The sequence below is a fragment of the Lycorma delicatula genome, chromosome 10 (genome assembly GCF_047948215.1).
Source record: "Lycorma delicatula isolate Av1 chromosome 10, ASM4794821v1, whole genome shotgun sequence".
Classification (NCBI taxonomy): Eukaryota; Metazoa; Arthropoda; class Insecta; order Hemiptera; family Fulgoridae; genus Lycorma; species Lycorma delicatula.
The window spans coordinates 94,454,794-94,473,087 of record NC_134464.1 but is presented as its reverse complement, the minus strand read 5'-3'; the positions used below and the strand labels follow the sequence as shown (position 1 = coordinate 94,473,087).

At 30.4% G+C, this 18,294-nt stretch overlaps 1 protein-coding gene across 7 annotated transcripts in view; it reads left to right on the top strand.

The window, feature by feature from the left end:
• LOC142331434 (uncharacterized) overlaps nt 1-18,294 on the top strand; it is a 46,501-nt gene that overhangs the window by 5,304 nt on the left and 22,903 nt on the right. The window contains exons 1-3 of one of the 7 annotated variants that reach the window (XM_075377328.1): nt 7,013-7,123; nt 14,532-14,642; nt 16,739-16,965. The exons of 1 other annotated variant lie outside the window; for it this stretch is intronic. In XM_075377328.1, coding sequence (XP_075233443.1) covers nt 16,947-16,965 — 19 coding nt within the window. In that variant the 5' untranslated portion in view covers nt 7,013-7,123; nt 14,532-14,642; nt 16,739-16,946. Of the gene's footprint in view, nt 1-7,012; nt 7,124-11,187; nt 11,234-14,531; nt 14,643-16,738; nt 16,966-18,294 lie in introns of those variants that run through there. 5 more of the 7 variants (XM_075377329.1, XM_075377326.1, XM_075377330.1 and 2 more) reach the window with 5 other exon arrangements.

Here is an 18,294-nt window from a genome sequence, read left to right as displayed (position 1 = left end):
ATATGAAAAATCTTACTGGGATTCAAACCCAAACTTTTCGTAGACGCTACCACTCTTTCCGCCTATGTGTTTCCTCAGTTTCATTCAGAAAATGTTATTATTCTGCTTTCTATTTGCGATAAGTATACATGTTTTTGTTATATTATTCATTTATTAAACTCATAACAAAAATAAAGCTAATTAGCTAGACTGTGAATTTAAATTATAAATTCCTTGACTGTCGGCTCACGAAAAGGCTTTGTTCTGCATTTACACCCACAGGCTGTTTCTTCATTAAAACAAAGATTATAGGAAAGTAATTGGAAGCCATAACATTTTTACAGGGATTTTACCGTAAATGAATTAAACTTTCAAAACTAATAATCGTCTGCATCAATAATATTTTACGGGGCCTCGTACATATAATGTTTTTAGCATCTTATAAAATTATCTTTTAAAATTTTTATTTCTTTGAAGGAGAATTTTGAATCTTTTTTATTGAAGATAAAGAAGGCCGTTTAAGTCTTTTGACACTTGTTATCTTATTCGATCTTCTGGAAGCAGGTTTTTTTAAATACGAGTAGTTTGAATATTAATTATTTCCTTTTTTAAATATTAATTGGGCCACCTAGACAGGGATTCTTGCAATTTCGACTGTCATTTAGTGTTTTTGTTTTATTTGATATATGTATTATATTTTTTAAAAATTACGGTTTGAAATTTTTGTTAATCGATGCGTTCCCATAAGCTGCGAGATCAATTTTTTGAAAAAGATAAAAACTAAATAAAAAAAGCAACTTGCGATTGTATTTACTTCTAATAAGAAAGGAAAAGCCGACTGGATTACGAACATAGCGGTTTAACTCATTTCTTTTTTATATGTATTATGCAATTTCTATATTTATTTCATCTTTTAACGCCGAAATTTGTAATTTTTGTTGTTTTTTTTTTCATATGACAATACGGTAGATAAATATTTTGCTACGTAAATAATTAGTGGAATTCGGATTCAGAATTTTCAGATATAAGTCGGGGACGTGATAGACCTAATCTGATAAACGTAAAATAAAATGTCCAATTTTAGTCTACCAGAACGGTAGTAGTAAAAAAATAATAACAAGAAACTTGTGTCTGTTGCCATTGAAACACATATTATGTCTTACCTGTGTTAGTTAATCATGTCAATTTCTAATACAATAAACGTTCTTTAAACTACCCTTCTCGTACGCATTTTGGGCCAATGAAATCAAAAGGTGGATTGTTAAGTTTTGAGTGTTATGCAATTAAAGAATAATGGAGGACGCTCGCACACGGAGACATATACTTAGTTTTTATTTATTTAACTGTTATATATGTTAACAGTGTGAGGGTGACGTTGCATCTGAAGACCATCTGCACTCCGTTCTTTTAGTTCACTAAATTAATCACATTCATGTGTGAAGATGCCATGCCTGACCGGAATACGGAGGTCCCGGGTTCGAATCCCGGTCAGGCATGGCATCTTCACACGTGCTACAAATCATTCATCTCATCTTCTGAAGAATGCCTAACGGTGGATCGGGAGGTTACAAAATATATATATATTGTAATAAAGATATATATAATAAAACAGGCAGAAAAATTATAGAGTAATTAATTTTATTATAGTAAACAATATGAAAATAACTGCGAGAGGACATTACTGTCGGATAAAACGTTCTGGGTTCGATTTCCGGTTTTGTATGGTATTTATGGTACGGTGTAAAATTCATTACATTAAAAAAATAAAAACATAATGGAAAAAGATGTGACCTTCGTCGTCAATACGAATAAATTAATAAAAAGTAATACTGGTTGTAAATATTCGTTTAATATTAACGTGTAATAATCTTAACAATTTTCGACAGAACTGCTTGCCGAAGCACTGTCAACAACTCTACCATTGCTGTGTAAGGTACCCCCTCCATCAAAACAATCAGTGCCCTTTCAAGGTTAAACAGCTTCACTACTACGTTCCGTTCACGCAGTAGCGTAAAGCACGTTTCAACAAATAATTAAATAATAGTTTATACTAAACTACCGGATGATCATTTGAAAAGTTACCGCATTTATTATTCAACAGATATCAGTCCCATTTTACTTCTGTTTGCAGGCATGTATACCATTCTCAGGGGTCAACCTTTATAAAATTATTTTCAAAGGGTTGGAACGTATCCTCTCCGCTACACCTACCCCAACTCAAAAATCTTGTATGTCAATAACAACATTTAATTCTATTAATTGACAACCCGAAAAAATAATGAATTTTGGTGAAAAGAGAATTAAAATCCGCCCACCCCTTCGCTCTGTAGGTGCGAAAACCTTTAAAAAATACAGTATTTGCAAAAAGGTGTAGAGATTAAAAAAAAATTATTGCAACAATGTGTGATCCATTAGCAGAAATATGACTGCGGCAGACATTTGAAAGAAAGTATACAAGAAAGTATACTTTCTTGTTTGATCTTCTTCATTACTTCCTCACTTCTCATTTTATCTATCCATGTAACTTCCTCCATCCTTCTCCATATCCTATTCCAAAAGCCTCAATCCAGTCCCTCTTCTTTTTCTTATTGTCCATGATTCACTTACATACAGAAGTACACTCTCCATACATAACATTTCATTGGTTTACCTCTTCTCTTAATTCTACGTCCAGACTTTTGCTACGTAATTTCCTCTTCTTACTGCAGGCTTCCTTTTCCACTACTATCCCTTCTCTTTCTGTTGTCTTTTTCTAATCCTCTGTCACCATAGTTCCTAATATCTGTAATTTTTTACTTTTTCTATTTTTCATTCACTTGACCTTATTTACTTCCATTACATCAGTTTTCCTCTATTTCATACCATACTCTTTTATTTCTTCCACCAGAGCTGTTAAAAATCTTTGAAATGCATGTGTGCCTCAGCTAGAAATACCATATCATCAGCAAACCTGTATCTTATTTTTCATCCTCCTATACTTAATCTTTCTTCTCTTTCTTCTAATATGTTCCTTATCATATCTTTACTGTAAATGTTAAACAGTGTCTGTGAGAGGCAGTATGCTTGCCTAACAACTTCAACTAGACCCATCCAGTCAATTATATTCTTACTTACTTTCATTGATGCTGTTTGTCTCATGTATAATTCTTTAATTAATCTTATTTATTTCCATTCTGCTTTTTTCTCTTTAAGAATCTCCATCATTTTCTCCCATTTGACTCTATCAATTATCTTCTCTAAATCTATGAAACACATACGCATCTCACTTCCTCTCTATAAATATCTCTCTCCAATCATCCTTAGTAGCCCTATGACATCTCTGCTTTTGCCCTTTCTGAAGCCAAACTGTACCTCTCCTGCATTCTCTTCCATTATTCTTACCAATATCTGGTTTAAGACTCGTAACAATATTTTAGCGCCATGGGATATTTAGAAATATAGAGCTTATTGTTCTTTGTTTTCTACATATTTTGGTTCCAGTTTTCTTCAGAATTTACATCATTATCATTTTCACAATGTCTTCAGATCATTCTCCTGTAAGGTATATCCTGTTACATAGTTCAGCTATTTCTTTCCCTCCTTCCTTATTTATACATTTATAAGATTATCTGGGAAGTTCACCAGTTGATCTTTTATTCTTCATTTCTTTAATTGCTTTCTGTAACATACGCCGTTACTTCGCCGTTCAATAGGCTTCAAAATTCAAATGCGTATTAGAACTTTATTTTATTTGTTAAGAGTTGCAATTTTATACAATTGCAATTTAAGCATTAAAAAATTTTAAACTATTTTCAAAAAATTAGGTCAAAACCGAGTACCGTATATTTGGAAAAAAGATGGCTTTTCCAAATTCACCGGGAAAGTTATATGATGCTAACTAGAACTTCGCTCTTGATAGATTACTAATTAGGAGGAAAATTAAAAGAAAAATTGTATTATCTAAATAAGTAAACAATTATAGGAAAAAAAAATAGTTTTTACTCTAATGTAAAATTTTGAAATAGAGAAATTATGGTGACTGTATCTTCCAATTCTATTGTCAGATCTAACAATTACCCCATCTCTTATTTCCCCCCTCGTTATATCAGATATGCAACACATGAATCCCGTTGTATGTAATAAGGTTTGATAGTAACTAACTACAGTATTTTCCTTAGTAAGATCAATGTTCATATCTCCGATTAAGACTGCATTATTATTATTACAATTATGAAGAATATTTTCAAGATCATGTAAAAATTCATGAACATTTAAATCTGGCGATCTGTGAAAGCATATTATCGTAAAATCATCGGTCTTAACGCCCAATTTCACTGAAACCTGAATGCATAATAGTTCACAACTTGAGACAGTCAAATCCAACATTATTCTTTCAGCACTGAGTGTGCTACGACAAAGAATTAAAATACCACCACCAGACCTAATATTCTGGACACAGTGATAGGAGTCATAGCCATTAATCTGATAAAAATTAATTAAACTTATTTCATTATCCGTAATGTTTATCATTATCCATCGTTTCCTGAAGAAAGAGGACATTAATTAGTTGCATTTTTTCTTATGATTGTGATAAATTTTAACCGTCTGTGGCATAGATGGCACTAATAAGAACTTCTGTCTCTCTCTGATAGTAATGGTGCTGGGTATATATAACCTTACCTGTTGTGAAAGAAATGAAAATATCATTTGTACTACTGAACACCATTTCCATTTCAGTAAGTTAGTACATTGTTAGGCAAAAACGTGTACTATTTAGCTAAATGAAGTGTGTAATGGAAAACGGCTTCATTCCTCACTGTCGTTAGCAATTAGGTAGATGTAAATTAATAACAAAGCCTTTTCGGACATGTGTTTGTATTAACTTTTTTCCCTATATTAAGCTCTAGAATCAGTTTCCAAATTATGTACTTTTCCTCCTGAATCATTCTGTATATATATATATATATATATATATATATATATATATATATATATATATATATATAGAGAGAGAGAGAGAGAGAGAGAGAAAGATTACATTTTATAAAATTATTATTTTTTTAATATTTTCCATAATTTATTATAAGATATTTTCTCAATTAAAAGTTGTAATAACATTAACATTACAAATTCGATGCGGTGATGAACGTTTAAAAAAATGTAGATGGGATTACTCTCCCTTCAAAGTGAGAAATAATTTTTGTTACTTTATGAAATAATTTTATTTCATAGAATCAGTGGATAGTACATAAAAAATATAATAAAAATTAAGTTTGATTTGGTATATTTATTTCTTTAATTGTTTTCTTATAATATTTAAGAGAATTATAATAAGGAATAAATATGCCGGAGGTTGGACATTTTTCAGTCTTCTTGAGAAGTTAGGTCTTATAAATAAATTATTCCTACAATACCTCTTCTTCGGTAAGAAATTAAATGATTTCTCTTTTCTATCAATACCAACACACATACACCCGCGCGCAACACTCCCCCTCACTCGATTTCTCTCACTCACTCACTCACACGCGCGCGCGCGGTTAGAAAATTCTCGCGCCCTCTGAGGAACTTCTTCGCTACTAACTCGTGCCTTTCACGCTGCAATGTAAATCATATTTTAATAACTAATTACACGAGTCTATTATAATATAATTTATATTAAATTATAAATGCCGATCGTATGTGAGATTCAAACTCGGGAACTTTCGGACGAAATGTAGTTATTCGACGTCGACAAACGGTTTACTTGATGCGTGTTCATCAAGTATAACGTTATATATTTTGTTCTTATAAATATAAAAGAATTACACAAATGTGGGTTGTTTATTACATCTAAGGCAACATTATTTCATTTATCTGGCCGTTTGTTATTTTTATTATTATAAACTTAAATATAATCCGAGTTAATTAAATGTTTTGAGTAACTGTTTTATTCTTAAACGCAATTTTATTTTATAAATAAGTTTATAACATTCTATCATATTAAAAACTAAGACTGTTGTGAGACTAGTAAGTGCGTAATAATCTGTAAAAATAGGCACATTGACAAGATGTCTACATCTTGTTAATTTTTTCTTTAAACCATAAGACTTCGCAACTGTTAATATACGTTTGGATTTATACTTCTTATGACTAACTGTTATTTATAAAGTAACATCGATCAGTTGTTAGTAGGTCGGCTTCTAAATCTGCCGGTCTCGGGTTTGATTCTGGGTAATAATTTGGCTTTTTTAAATATCTCATTAATTTCATTTCATCTCATCTCCGGTCGGTAAAATAAGTGTGCAGGTTATTACGAGGTCGTATGGAAATAAAACTAAAAAATCTGATCTGTTACGTAATATTAAAATTTTTGAATAAATTATTTTAAAAAACCGATAAACTTTATTCGAATCGTTTTAATATATGTATTAAAATTGAAGTAAATTTGCTATTTTAAATAAAATGTAATAAATTTAAAATAACTGCGCTATTATAAATTTCCTAGATGTAACCGGGTATCGAATCTGGAACTTTTAGTCTAGCAGGTAAAGTAGCTACCTCTTTAATAGCACGGAAGTCATGTTACATCTAAAAAAGATTAATACTGTTTTTTTTTTTTTAATTCCTGATTTGATATTTAAAAAATATAATAACACTTAATAACAAAATTGTATTGTACTATATATTGAACTTGATTACGTATATAAAATGATTATTACATGCAATTAAATAACAAGTAAAAATCTCGTTATAACCCCTTTGTGTACGGTAGGCTGTTGTAGTATATGTCCGTTTATAGTTTTAAGTGAAAATTTAATCTCTTTAATATTTTATCTTATTATAAGTTGGGCAAGACCGATAGTCAATTTTAAAAACAATTTAATATTAGACGACATGTAATGGATGGTCTAATGTTAAAAAAAGTGATGGTGATGACAGTTTGCGAACCAAATTTTAGATATAATAATTTTGTTGTTAAACTAGCGGATGTCTTTCGATGACGTCGATTCCGTAGTGGGGGGAAGATGAGTCTAACTAAAGAAATTCACCGAGATGCTTTGTTTTGTGGTTAGTTATTGGCGGGAATTATCGGTAGATAGCCGACTGAATACGTAATGCTTCCAGTTAACAGTGACGTCATCCAATTTACATCTTTTTACCGAGATATTTCTTATTACTGATTAAGGTGAGTTGTATTTATTTTTTTAATATTATTGGCCAATTATTATTGGCAGTTGTTTTATCTGTGTATGTGTTATTCAAATTATTTATTAGATTAAAAATGTTAGAACCCAATTTACTCTCGTCTATTTTTACAAAATAAATTTAATAATAATAAATTTGTTTATTTATCTCTTAATAGCGGCTAAACAGTATCGAAAAAATAAACAAGTTATATGTTTGTAAGAATATTTCGTGAGTGATATATTAGATGTATTTCGTGTTAAATATATTATGTTTTAAGTCGGGTAACGAGAATGAAGCTAAGAAAATAATTCGCATCTGTATCGTTATAAAGAATATACCGATTTATTGGAGTCCTGGGTTCGACACCTAAATAGCTTACCGTTTATTCACCGATATCAATTAATGTCGTTAAATATTCATAAATGAATGTCTCGGGAATAACACAAAAATTTGAAAAAAAATATTTTTTGATAGGAAAGAAAGTAACAAATAATCGTTTTAATAAATTTGTAAAAATATTGTTAGAAATTTATCGGCGTAGTTTTTATTTAATATATATATATATTTAATAATATAAGTAAGAAAGGAAAAAAACATAGGTAGTGAGTTTGTAGAAGGCGACCGATATTTATAATTTATGTGAGGTTCTGAGTTCGACACCGAGTAATTGTCATATATCTTAATAATTATGCGTACATAGTATTTAAAGCAGAAATTATTCGTAAAAAGTGTACGACATATATACAAGAAACAGTCATTACAATTTTTTATATTTAACATTTCCCGTGTTTACTTTATATTTTTTAAGCTAAATTAAAAAAAAATCACAACATTGTTGATCTAACATTGTTCATCTAATTCTTTACGTACAATTATAAACGACGCAAAATAAAGAAATTACAAAAAAAAAACTATGTTTATTTGGCTGATCAAAGGAGCATTGAAATTAAAAAAAAATTGAAGTAACATAATTTAACGATGTACTCGTATTTTCGAAATAAAATTCTATACGCATAATTTTTTATTACTACAAACGACGTTGTAACTTTTCTTCTCGTCGGGAAAAATCTTTGGATCAGAGGTTAAATTTTACGTAAATTTTTCATTTACAGTTACCGTTTTTTTGTTATAATTCCAACGAGAAATTTTTTAAAGCTTTTTCACGAACGGAAAGGCATTAATAAATTTAAAAAGTGTCGAAAACCTTAACGGTCAATTTTTTTATTACAAAGTTTTTGTAAAAATGCACTTTGAGTGAGAAAATTGAAAAAATACAAACATGTTTAATTAGCCCACCGCATACAGCGAGAGAGATTGACGGAGGGGTGAGTGAGAGAGTGACTGGGAGAGAGAGGGGTCGAGTGAGAGACAGAGCGGGTAGTGTGAGAGAGCGAGGGCGATGGAGAGAAATTGAGAGAGGGGTTGGTAGGGGGATCAGTGATGGAGAGGAAGCGAGACAGAGGGTCTCTCTCACTCTCTCTCTCTCTTACTTCTCTTCTCTTCTAATACTACTCTTAATACGGAGTATGTTGCTAAAGTTAAGTGGAAAAAATTTCGAACGTGAATGTAAGATATGTAATTTTCTTTAGACATATTTTTATTTGAAGTTGTCGCTTTCTTGATTAAAATTATTTCCTCTGTTAATTTTATTTCTTCATTTTTTGTAAAATCTTGTTTTTTGTAACAGTTATGTTTGTCCCAATTTTTATTTCATATCATTCTTTTTTTTTGGTCTTTATTATCCCATTTTTTCTTTGTTTTCTGTACCTCACCTTATATTTAGACACAAATATATTGAGGTAAAAATCGATGTCTATTCCTGGATGTAATTTACATTCCATAATTTAGTTTGGAAATCTCTCCTAATAATTATAATATTCTAGTAGATGGATTTCACAAATATATATAAAACTTCTTTTATAAATTTCAAAAAAAAATCCTCTTGACTGCCAGTTTATACGCACAGGGCGGTGTTGGGAGTCTTACACATATCACCAGTGGCAGCGACCTAATGGCCCCTAACCACTTCCATGCGTAGGCTATCCCTATCCTGCCAACCATGCGTGCTTTGGCAGAACACATTATCCACTATAATGTAGCTTCTGTTCACAGTGAAACTTCTTCCTCTCTACGTCTATTCACTTGTGGAGCGACCGGTCTAGTAGGGGTCTGGGGTTCAATCTACAGCACCACAATAAGAGGAGGAGGTTGCTGTCTACATCCAATGTCAGCAACACTATAGATCAGGTCATTGTCGGCCTCAAGCGAATGGGTTGGAGAGTCCTGCACACCTTGACAGTAGTGACGACCCCAAGGGAGCCCCCAACCACCTCCTTGTATAGGCTGTCCCCTCACCATTCGTCATATGAAGGCTAGCCCTCGTGCAATAATTCCTGTGCCATCATGGTTTTGAGGATACCCTCTACCAAGGCAGCAACTTCTCACCATGATATTTCACCGGTCGACGTCGTCTTCTGCAGATTATCTTCGTCAAGCCTACCAACAGCAGCGAAGCACCAGGATGTCTTGCTATCACCAATTTATACTTAGTTAAAAATTCTGAAGGTGTAGTTCTTTAAGTTTTTAATCTAGCTCATACTATCTTGACTATTTTTCCTTCTCTGTATATAAAATTAATACATAAATAAACCTCTGTCGATCCGATAATGTTTAATTTCCCTCCATAGGTGAAATCTGGTTTATTTAATTCTATTGGTAAGCTGTATTCAAATCTCACTCATGTTCAAATCACAGCGGTAGTTCAATGTACATTTGAATGAATTTTTGCATTTTATTGTACGATCAAATGAAAATTATTCCTTTGATCCATTTTTGTCTAAACATCAACTCCAAGGTGATGTTTGATGCCTGCAGGGTAATTAAACGGTTAGATAGAGTCCGAAGGTAAGCTGAGAGCAAGTCTGGTTCTAGCAGAGAATACCAGGTCTGAGGTATTGCTTGGTGATGGGATGGAGATGAATGAGTGGTGTAGCGTTGTCGTGGTAGTAGATTCCACTAAGGGAAAAGACTGCAAAGCTTGAGTGTTATCGAGCATCGCTTAAGATTAACTCGGTGACAAAGCTTGACTTGGCAATCAATGTGGTCGGTAATGCGGTGGGTAAATAAATGCCTTCTCAGAAGGTTGCCAAGTATGTCGCAAGGAGAGCTGATCAGAGGTACTCTTTCCGGCTGGTGGCAGATAGAGCTGCTAAGCAAACAGCTATGGGTGGAGTCAAGGGTAGTGTTAACAAATGGATATGGTGCCAACCCAAAATAGGACTCTAGTGGTTAGAGCAGAGGAACATTCTTATGCAGTTTATCTTTATTAATTATATGTTACTAATTCCATCAAAACATTTTTCTATAATTTGTCTGTCTCCTTGAATAATTTCATCGATCTATGATTGTGCAATTATAACTGAAACTTTGATCGATCATCCATCTCCTCCCCCATGTTAATTATCAAATCAATTTATTTTGAAACTTTCAGCCAATTTTAACTTTAAATCTTATCACCAAATTTTTTATTCAAAAATGCTTTTTTCAAGAAGACTTATTGACTAATTATGATAGTTATATAAACAAGAGTATTTATTATTTACAGTTTTAACTGTTTACACAGATGCTCCAAACTAATGATTTATGATTTTGAAAGTAATACAGATCTATTTTCTTTTTTTCTTTTTGCAATTGTACTGATCGAGGACCAGACCCACTTTTGAAGCATTAGTCAGTCCCCACCTAGTGAGAGGTCACCACCTATGCAAAACGGTCATACTGACATTATCGGCCACATAATTGCAATTAGTTGCTCAGTGCAATTTCATATACTGAAACAATATATTTATATATATATGTGTGTGTGTGTGTGTGTGTGTGTGTGTATATGTGTGTGTAGACGACTTAACATACTCCTGAAAGTAATTTTTACATATAAAAAACATATGAAAAATGCTCAGAGTAATGCAGTAACAGTACAGGAAAATAATTTGTAAGAGATAAGCCAGAATAATGAGCAAATTACCGAGTATTTCTGAAATAATTTTTCCCTCTAGACATAATTTTTCCCTCTAGACAGCACTTTCAGAGGACAAAATTTACAAGGAAGGTAATAGGAATATTTACAAACTGGTAACTGAAGATTTTTGTTTAATACATATGTTGAGATAATCAGCATTTTAAATTATTTTTACTCAAATTATTTTCAGTAATCAAAATAATTTAATGGTGTTAACCGTGTTAATTAGACAGAGGATCTAAAAGAAATATCTGATGTGGACACCATATGACTTCCTGCTACACCTATTAAATTACATATATTTTTTATATAAATTTTTTTTTATTATTATTGTATTTTAACAAAAATAAAAACCCTAATATTTTCCATCTAATATTTACATCTCATCCGTTATCTAAAATTAATTATAGTAGTATAAGTTTCATACACTTCATAATTTATCCATCAATATATATATATAAAGGGAAATAAGATAAACATGAAAAGGTTTTATTATTGGAAAATAAACTTTTTTTAGGTTTGAAATAAAAAACTTTGTTAATTTACCAATAAACAAATAAATTCTAGTTAACTTAGAGAATTTAATTGTGGGAAAATTGATGTAAATAATGTCTATTGAAATTAAACACAAATTTTAGAAGTTTAAATTTAATTAGAAGTTTTTAATTTAAAAAAAAAAACGTTTAATTAGGTTTTTCATAAAACCTAAGTGAGATAGAGGTCTGGGACCAATTTTATTCGATTTAGGAAGTACCAAATTTACCCCTCAATTTATACGCTAAGAATTCTATTACAGTTTAATTTCACAGAGGGAGTAGAAAGCAGGGCTAAATGTTTCATGAGCCGAAACTCGCTAAGGAATTGTATTCTGACCTATGTTTTATATGAACAATGTTTTTCTTATTTTTGACTATAGAATTATCTCCTGAGAGATTGTCCTGCAATTTGGAATCACTGTATAAATCCTCTTTTAAAAATCAACAACAGACTGATTTTTCAAAAGAAATTTAATATACAGTAAAAGCTAGCTGTGAGGTAATTCTTTTATTACGTACTCCTGAAATAAAATCCCGCAGTCGTTCGTCCTTTACAGTTCTAAGATTTTTTTAACACTTTTAACATGTATTTGCGAGTTCACAACGGTTTCGTAATCACTAAATTAATACGCTAGACCACCCTTTTTGTCCCAAAAACAGTACAACCTTCTTTACTGAATGTTCTTCTTTGACCTAGGAGATAGTGAATGTCACCATCGCATCGAATGCTGTTTTTCTGGACATTCAAATAACAAATTTAGCTTTCTTCTCCGTTAACAAAGGGATCAAATAATCCATCACCTTCGTTTTTTAATGTCACAAAATTCGTGCGCTCCTCGTATATATCGTTTTTCCTTGTACGTGTCGATTAACATCTTCGGTGTTTATGCCAATGCGTAAAGTAGCTTTAATTCAACTTATAAGAGAGTGTTTCATTATACTTTTTTTGTCTTAAATTGTAGATGAAAATTTTAATTATAATTAAGAAGTTTTTCAAACACTGAAATTTATGCATTCCATTCAACATACATATAAATATATGCTCAGCTGATTTTCATTTATCCCTTCTGTATTGTGATTTCTTGATTATTTTTTCATGTAACTTTATATTATTTCATGTGTTTACATCTTAAATAATTAATAAAAACTTTTAATTGTTAAAAAAAAAACAGTTGATTTATAATTTTACAAGTTGTTAAGCAGCCATTGTGTGAACATTTCGTTTTGTTTCGTATGTTATGTAGACTAATGCTTCTCTTAAATAAATAAAATAATTATTCTGCGAGAACAGTAAGTAAAGAACTTAAGTGACGTACTTATTTAAAGATGAACCTTTTCTTTTATGAAAAATATTATTGTTGTCACCATTGAACATAATTGGAAAAGTTTTCTGTAATTCTATACCTTACAGCATTATTTTCGGCTCTGTCACAGCTGTAAAAATATCTAAGATAATAGATTTATAATTTTCTTGTTAGAAAACTGAACATCTGAATGGATTTTTAAATTAACTCTGCGAATATCTTTTGTTGTTTAATACGTATGAATCTTTGTTGTATGGCAAAAAATCTTTTAAATATTATGTTTGTGATTTTTCTTCTTTATAATTTGGAATGGTCCATTAAAATCAAAGGAATTTATGTAGACATATATAAAATTCACGAATGTGAGATTACATTTTGTGTAAGTGAATAACAAGATATTAATGTTTTTCATTGTACAGTAATCGTCTGTTAAAAATAATAAGGTAATTTAATGATATACTTTGTGTATGTAAAAGAAATATTAAAGGTAACAAATTTACCTATACTTTAAATTAAGGGTTGTTGTATATAAATATTGTACATGGAGATTTTGTGCAGTCTTAACAAAGTATTAAAATGTGATAATGTATTTATGCAGTTTTTATGAATATGTTTATATATATCATTTTGATTTTATTCTGTCAAAAATAAAGTGCAATTCTTTTGGCAAAAATGAGCTGTGTCATTTTATTTTGTAATTTTTCCCAACATAGCTTGTTGTTTTTGGTCCTCCGGGCCAGATAAAAAGTCCATGCTATATTTCTTAAAGTAATAAATATTTGTCATAAAATCTCGTTCAAAAAAATTTATTATGATAAAAGAAAATAATATTATTCTGATCTAAACTTATTCTATTATATAAATAATTTAAATGTTCTGTCTATTTTAGAATGTCTTTATATTTGTTTTTAAGCCTGTTGTTACTGAAAGTAGTGATGTTTAAAATTAGAAGTAAAAGAAAACTAAGAGTTATGTAGTAATTATATAATTATTTATTGTTGATGATAGTTGAATATAACAAATATATTATGTATCAATTTTCTGATAAAAGATTCTCTTAGATTTTATACTATTATTGTTGTATAAACTAAGTTTTTATTTAAGAGTGGCACTTGAAATCATATAGTATCTAATCTTATACTATTTAAATATTTATTGTAAATTTAATTTAAAAAAATGACAGCTCGTGCTCAGGCTACCATTATTTCAGCTAACGCGGTGCTGTTAGCTAAAGCGCAGCTCTGCGTTAACCCACTAAAGGAAATGGTCAGTTCTCACGGGGTTTCTGTACCTATTGAACAATTTGATGCTATCAAAGCACTCAATCAACAGTTTTACGATCTCATCGATCAAATTCTTACAAATAACTCTCTGAAATGAAAGAGCAGTCCGAAATTTACGATATAAATTCAATCAGCGCTGAATGGAATGTATTGTTTTGTCCGATTAAACTTGTAAATTCAGAACTCCTGATTTCAAACAGAATATTAAACCAGTTTTTCAGTCTTTATTACTAACTCCAAAATTTAAAATTCTTATTTTTTTCAGGCAATTTCAACGACTGGGTAAATTTCCACAATTTGTTTAAAGATTCCGTCCATGAAAATTCCCACTTTTCTCCTGAACAAAAACTGCAGATTTTAAGGACATATTTATCTGGTAATGCGCAAGTTGCTTATGATATTTTAATTTCTAGGTATGACAATAAGCGCTCTCTTTTAAATAGCTTTTACAGTCGTATAAAATGTTTCCAGTTCGATGATCGTAAAAATTACCTCTGATTTTAAGGCAACGTACATTTCTTACATCAATGCGTTAAAAAGCCTCAACATAAATTTAGAAAATTTTCTTCTTTTGCAGCTAGGTTTAGAAAAAAAAAAATCCCCGCAAATATTCGACATGCAAATATGCAACACTCATCGTAAACTTTGGGAGACCGAGGAAGTTACGTATACACAGCCTCCCAATCCGGATGATCAACGGTGTGAAAATTTATTTCACACTACAACCACTCGAACTGCTGAAGGACGATATGTTGTCTCTCTACCATTTGCTTCAGATGCTACGGCTGTGGCTAGCAACCGTAACAGATCATACAAAATTGTTCCTCAGATCTATTCTTTCAACTCCGCATCCTCATCCCTGGAAAACTCTCCTTTTGACATAAATCACTCCTCTCCCATCTCCTTATTTTCTTGATAAATTTTCATCTTTACCTCATCTGTTAAATGTCATTGTTCATATTTTCAAATTACTTTCCAAAATTTACAAAAAGATTTTTATTTATTTTGGTCCTCCGATAATCCGTATCTTGCCCAACGTATATCACAATCGTGCCCTCACGATTGTGAGATTATATTTTGTGCAAGTGAATATCAAGATATTAATTTTATTCTTTGTACAGTAATCTGTTAAACTTTGTTATGATAGTCCAGATTACTTCCTGTGTAAGTGAATAGCAAGATATTAGTGTTTCTCATTGAACTGTAATCACCTGCTAAATAGTAAGGTAAATCGCCCGTTAAATAATAAGATATTATCATTATACTCTGTATTATTATATACTTTGTGTATGTAAAATAAACATTAAAGGTAACAAATTTACCTATACTTTACAAAGGTTTGTTGTATATAAATTTCGCACATGGAGATTTTGTGCAGTCTTAACAAAGCATTAAAATGTGATAATGTATTTATGTATTGTATAAATATGGTTATGCAATTTTGATTTCATTCTGTTAAAAAATAAAGTCCAATATTCTTTTGGCAAATATGAGCTATGTGTAATTTTATTTTTGTAACTTGCCCCAACAGTTATATCTCTTAGCTTTATTTTAAACGCGATTAGTTAAAACTGTTTGAAGTATTACACAAAAGCTCTAATTTTTATCTGAATTCATTACGGGAGGTGACTTAAAAGTACGAGACCAGAACTCTATAAGGAGGAACAATTAGAAAATTTGGTTAAGTTTCAAATTATTTGAATCTATGAACTGATAGTCGATAGCTTCAAGCCCTAAATGAATAGGCCTATTTAATTAAAATCCAGCATACTTTGACCGCATTCTAAGTACATGAATGCCTAACTCAAAAAAGCTGCTAGTAATAACATAAGCCGATGCAAACGTGAGATTCACAACACTAGTCAGTAAAGAAGACCACAAGAATGACTATGAATGTTGTAATAACTGTTTCAAATATATTATTAAATTATAAAAATATTACTTTTTAAATTTGATTTGCCATTTAAAAAATAGATTGTATCAAATTTTCTTTGTCAACTATCATGAGCAAAAACAAGTAAAATTGCCATTGAAGTTCCCCAAAACTGAAAAAGTTTAAGCAATCTCTGTACTCGAGTTGAAAAATGTTGTCTACCGTTTTTTGGGATGAAGGGGTGTCATTTTTACCTGGCCAGACACACACCACACACACACACACACACACACACACACACTCACACACACACACTTACACACACACACACACACACACACACACTTACACACACTTACACACTTACACATACACACACATACACACACACACACACACACACACACACACACACACATTCTATAAAGCAACACTGTAAACATATACTTTGTGAAGATGAACACCAGATGTTCAATTTTTCACCAATGATTAACTATAATTACAATACATAATAAGAAACTATTATAATTGTAATATACTCATATACAGTAATACTGAACTATTTAATAATACTGCTATAAAATATTTTCTTTTTTCAGGAAATAAACATTAAGTATTTTAAAAAAACATGAAATAGAAGAATGTAAGAAATTTATTGAAAATTTTATTTTTGATAATAATAATAGTAATGGATTTACACCAATAATTGAGAATCCAAAAAAAATTAAAGTGTGTTTTGAAATATTTAAAAATCTCATAGAGGATATACAGAAAAAAAGTGTAAAAGCAGAAAAACAAGCTTACTCAATGTATAAAAGAATAATAGGTGAATGTGTTATATTTACTTATATGTATTAATGTAATATTAGATACATAATTTATGTAGCAGGTACACTTTAATGTACATTTTTATTATCACTTCATAATAGTTTTACGTAAATATATTATGAATATTATTATTACCTATGATGCAGTTGAAGAGTCACTATAAGGTAATTGTTTTATATGCACCTGCCTATCCAAATCTTTGTTAAAAAGTTATAAATAGTTTATTCTAAATAACTTCTGATAAATACTTGAAAATAATCTTTATACATATATATATATATATATATATATATATATATATAGTCTATAATATATGTACATAGTTGAGGAATAGTGTCTCTACCTTTCATGCAGAAGGTTCTGCATTAGAATACTGATCAGGCTTGGCATTTTTCACATAATATGAATTCATTACATCTCATATGGCAACTGTAGGCCTACACTTGTGAATATCAGTAAAAATACTTACATGTTTGATAAATCAAAAATATTTTTTTATATACTAATGCTTTCTTCTACTTTTTAAATACATTCATAATGTACAGTAAAAATAGCACTGACAAAGTAGTGCACACTACTAGACAGTTTATCGAAAATAAATGAGTATTATTTTAATAAAAATATTAAAAGCTTATTTAAGTAAATCTTGTTGTTCACCAATTTTTGGAATTCTAGTTACAAAAAGATTAAAGAGAGAGCAACTATTTTCTTTTCATTCAGTGGAGTATTACATTTCTCTTCCACTTATCCAGATAGGGAAATCGGAAAAACTTAAAAACACATTAATTTGAATTTGCTACTAATACATATACAAATCAAAAAATTCAGATGTCAACTTGATTTGTTTAAAGGATAATTTCAAGAGGAGTTTGTCTACCTGCAATACCCTATTGAATTAAAAATTTTATTCTATCCTGCAAAAGACTATAATTCCACCTATAGCATACCAGTTGATCTTATCCAGAATCAGATTGATCAATAAAAGATAACAAAATTAGGTGAACCAAATTTTATATTAAAAAAAAAAATTGCATATTATTGGGTTAACGCTTTCAAAATATCGGAACTTTCAGAGCTAATTAACAAGACATCTTCATTGGAGTTACCAGTAGAACAGTAATAAAAGATAAATGTACTCGAAAAAGTACCAATAAAAATACTGAAAAAATTCCAGTAATTTGAAAGTGGTTTGCTTTAATATTTTGTAACTTGAAAGTTAATGTTAATTTTTTTCTTTTTTTGAGATGGATTAATTCACCACATACGCGTACAAAAAGAAGCTTGTATGTTAGAATATAAAAATGGAAATTTATAGCATAATTTAATG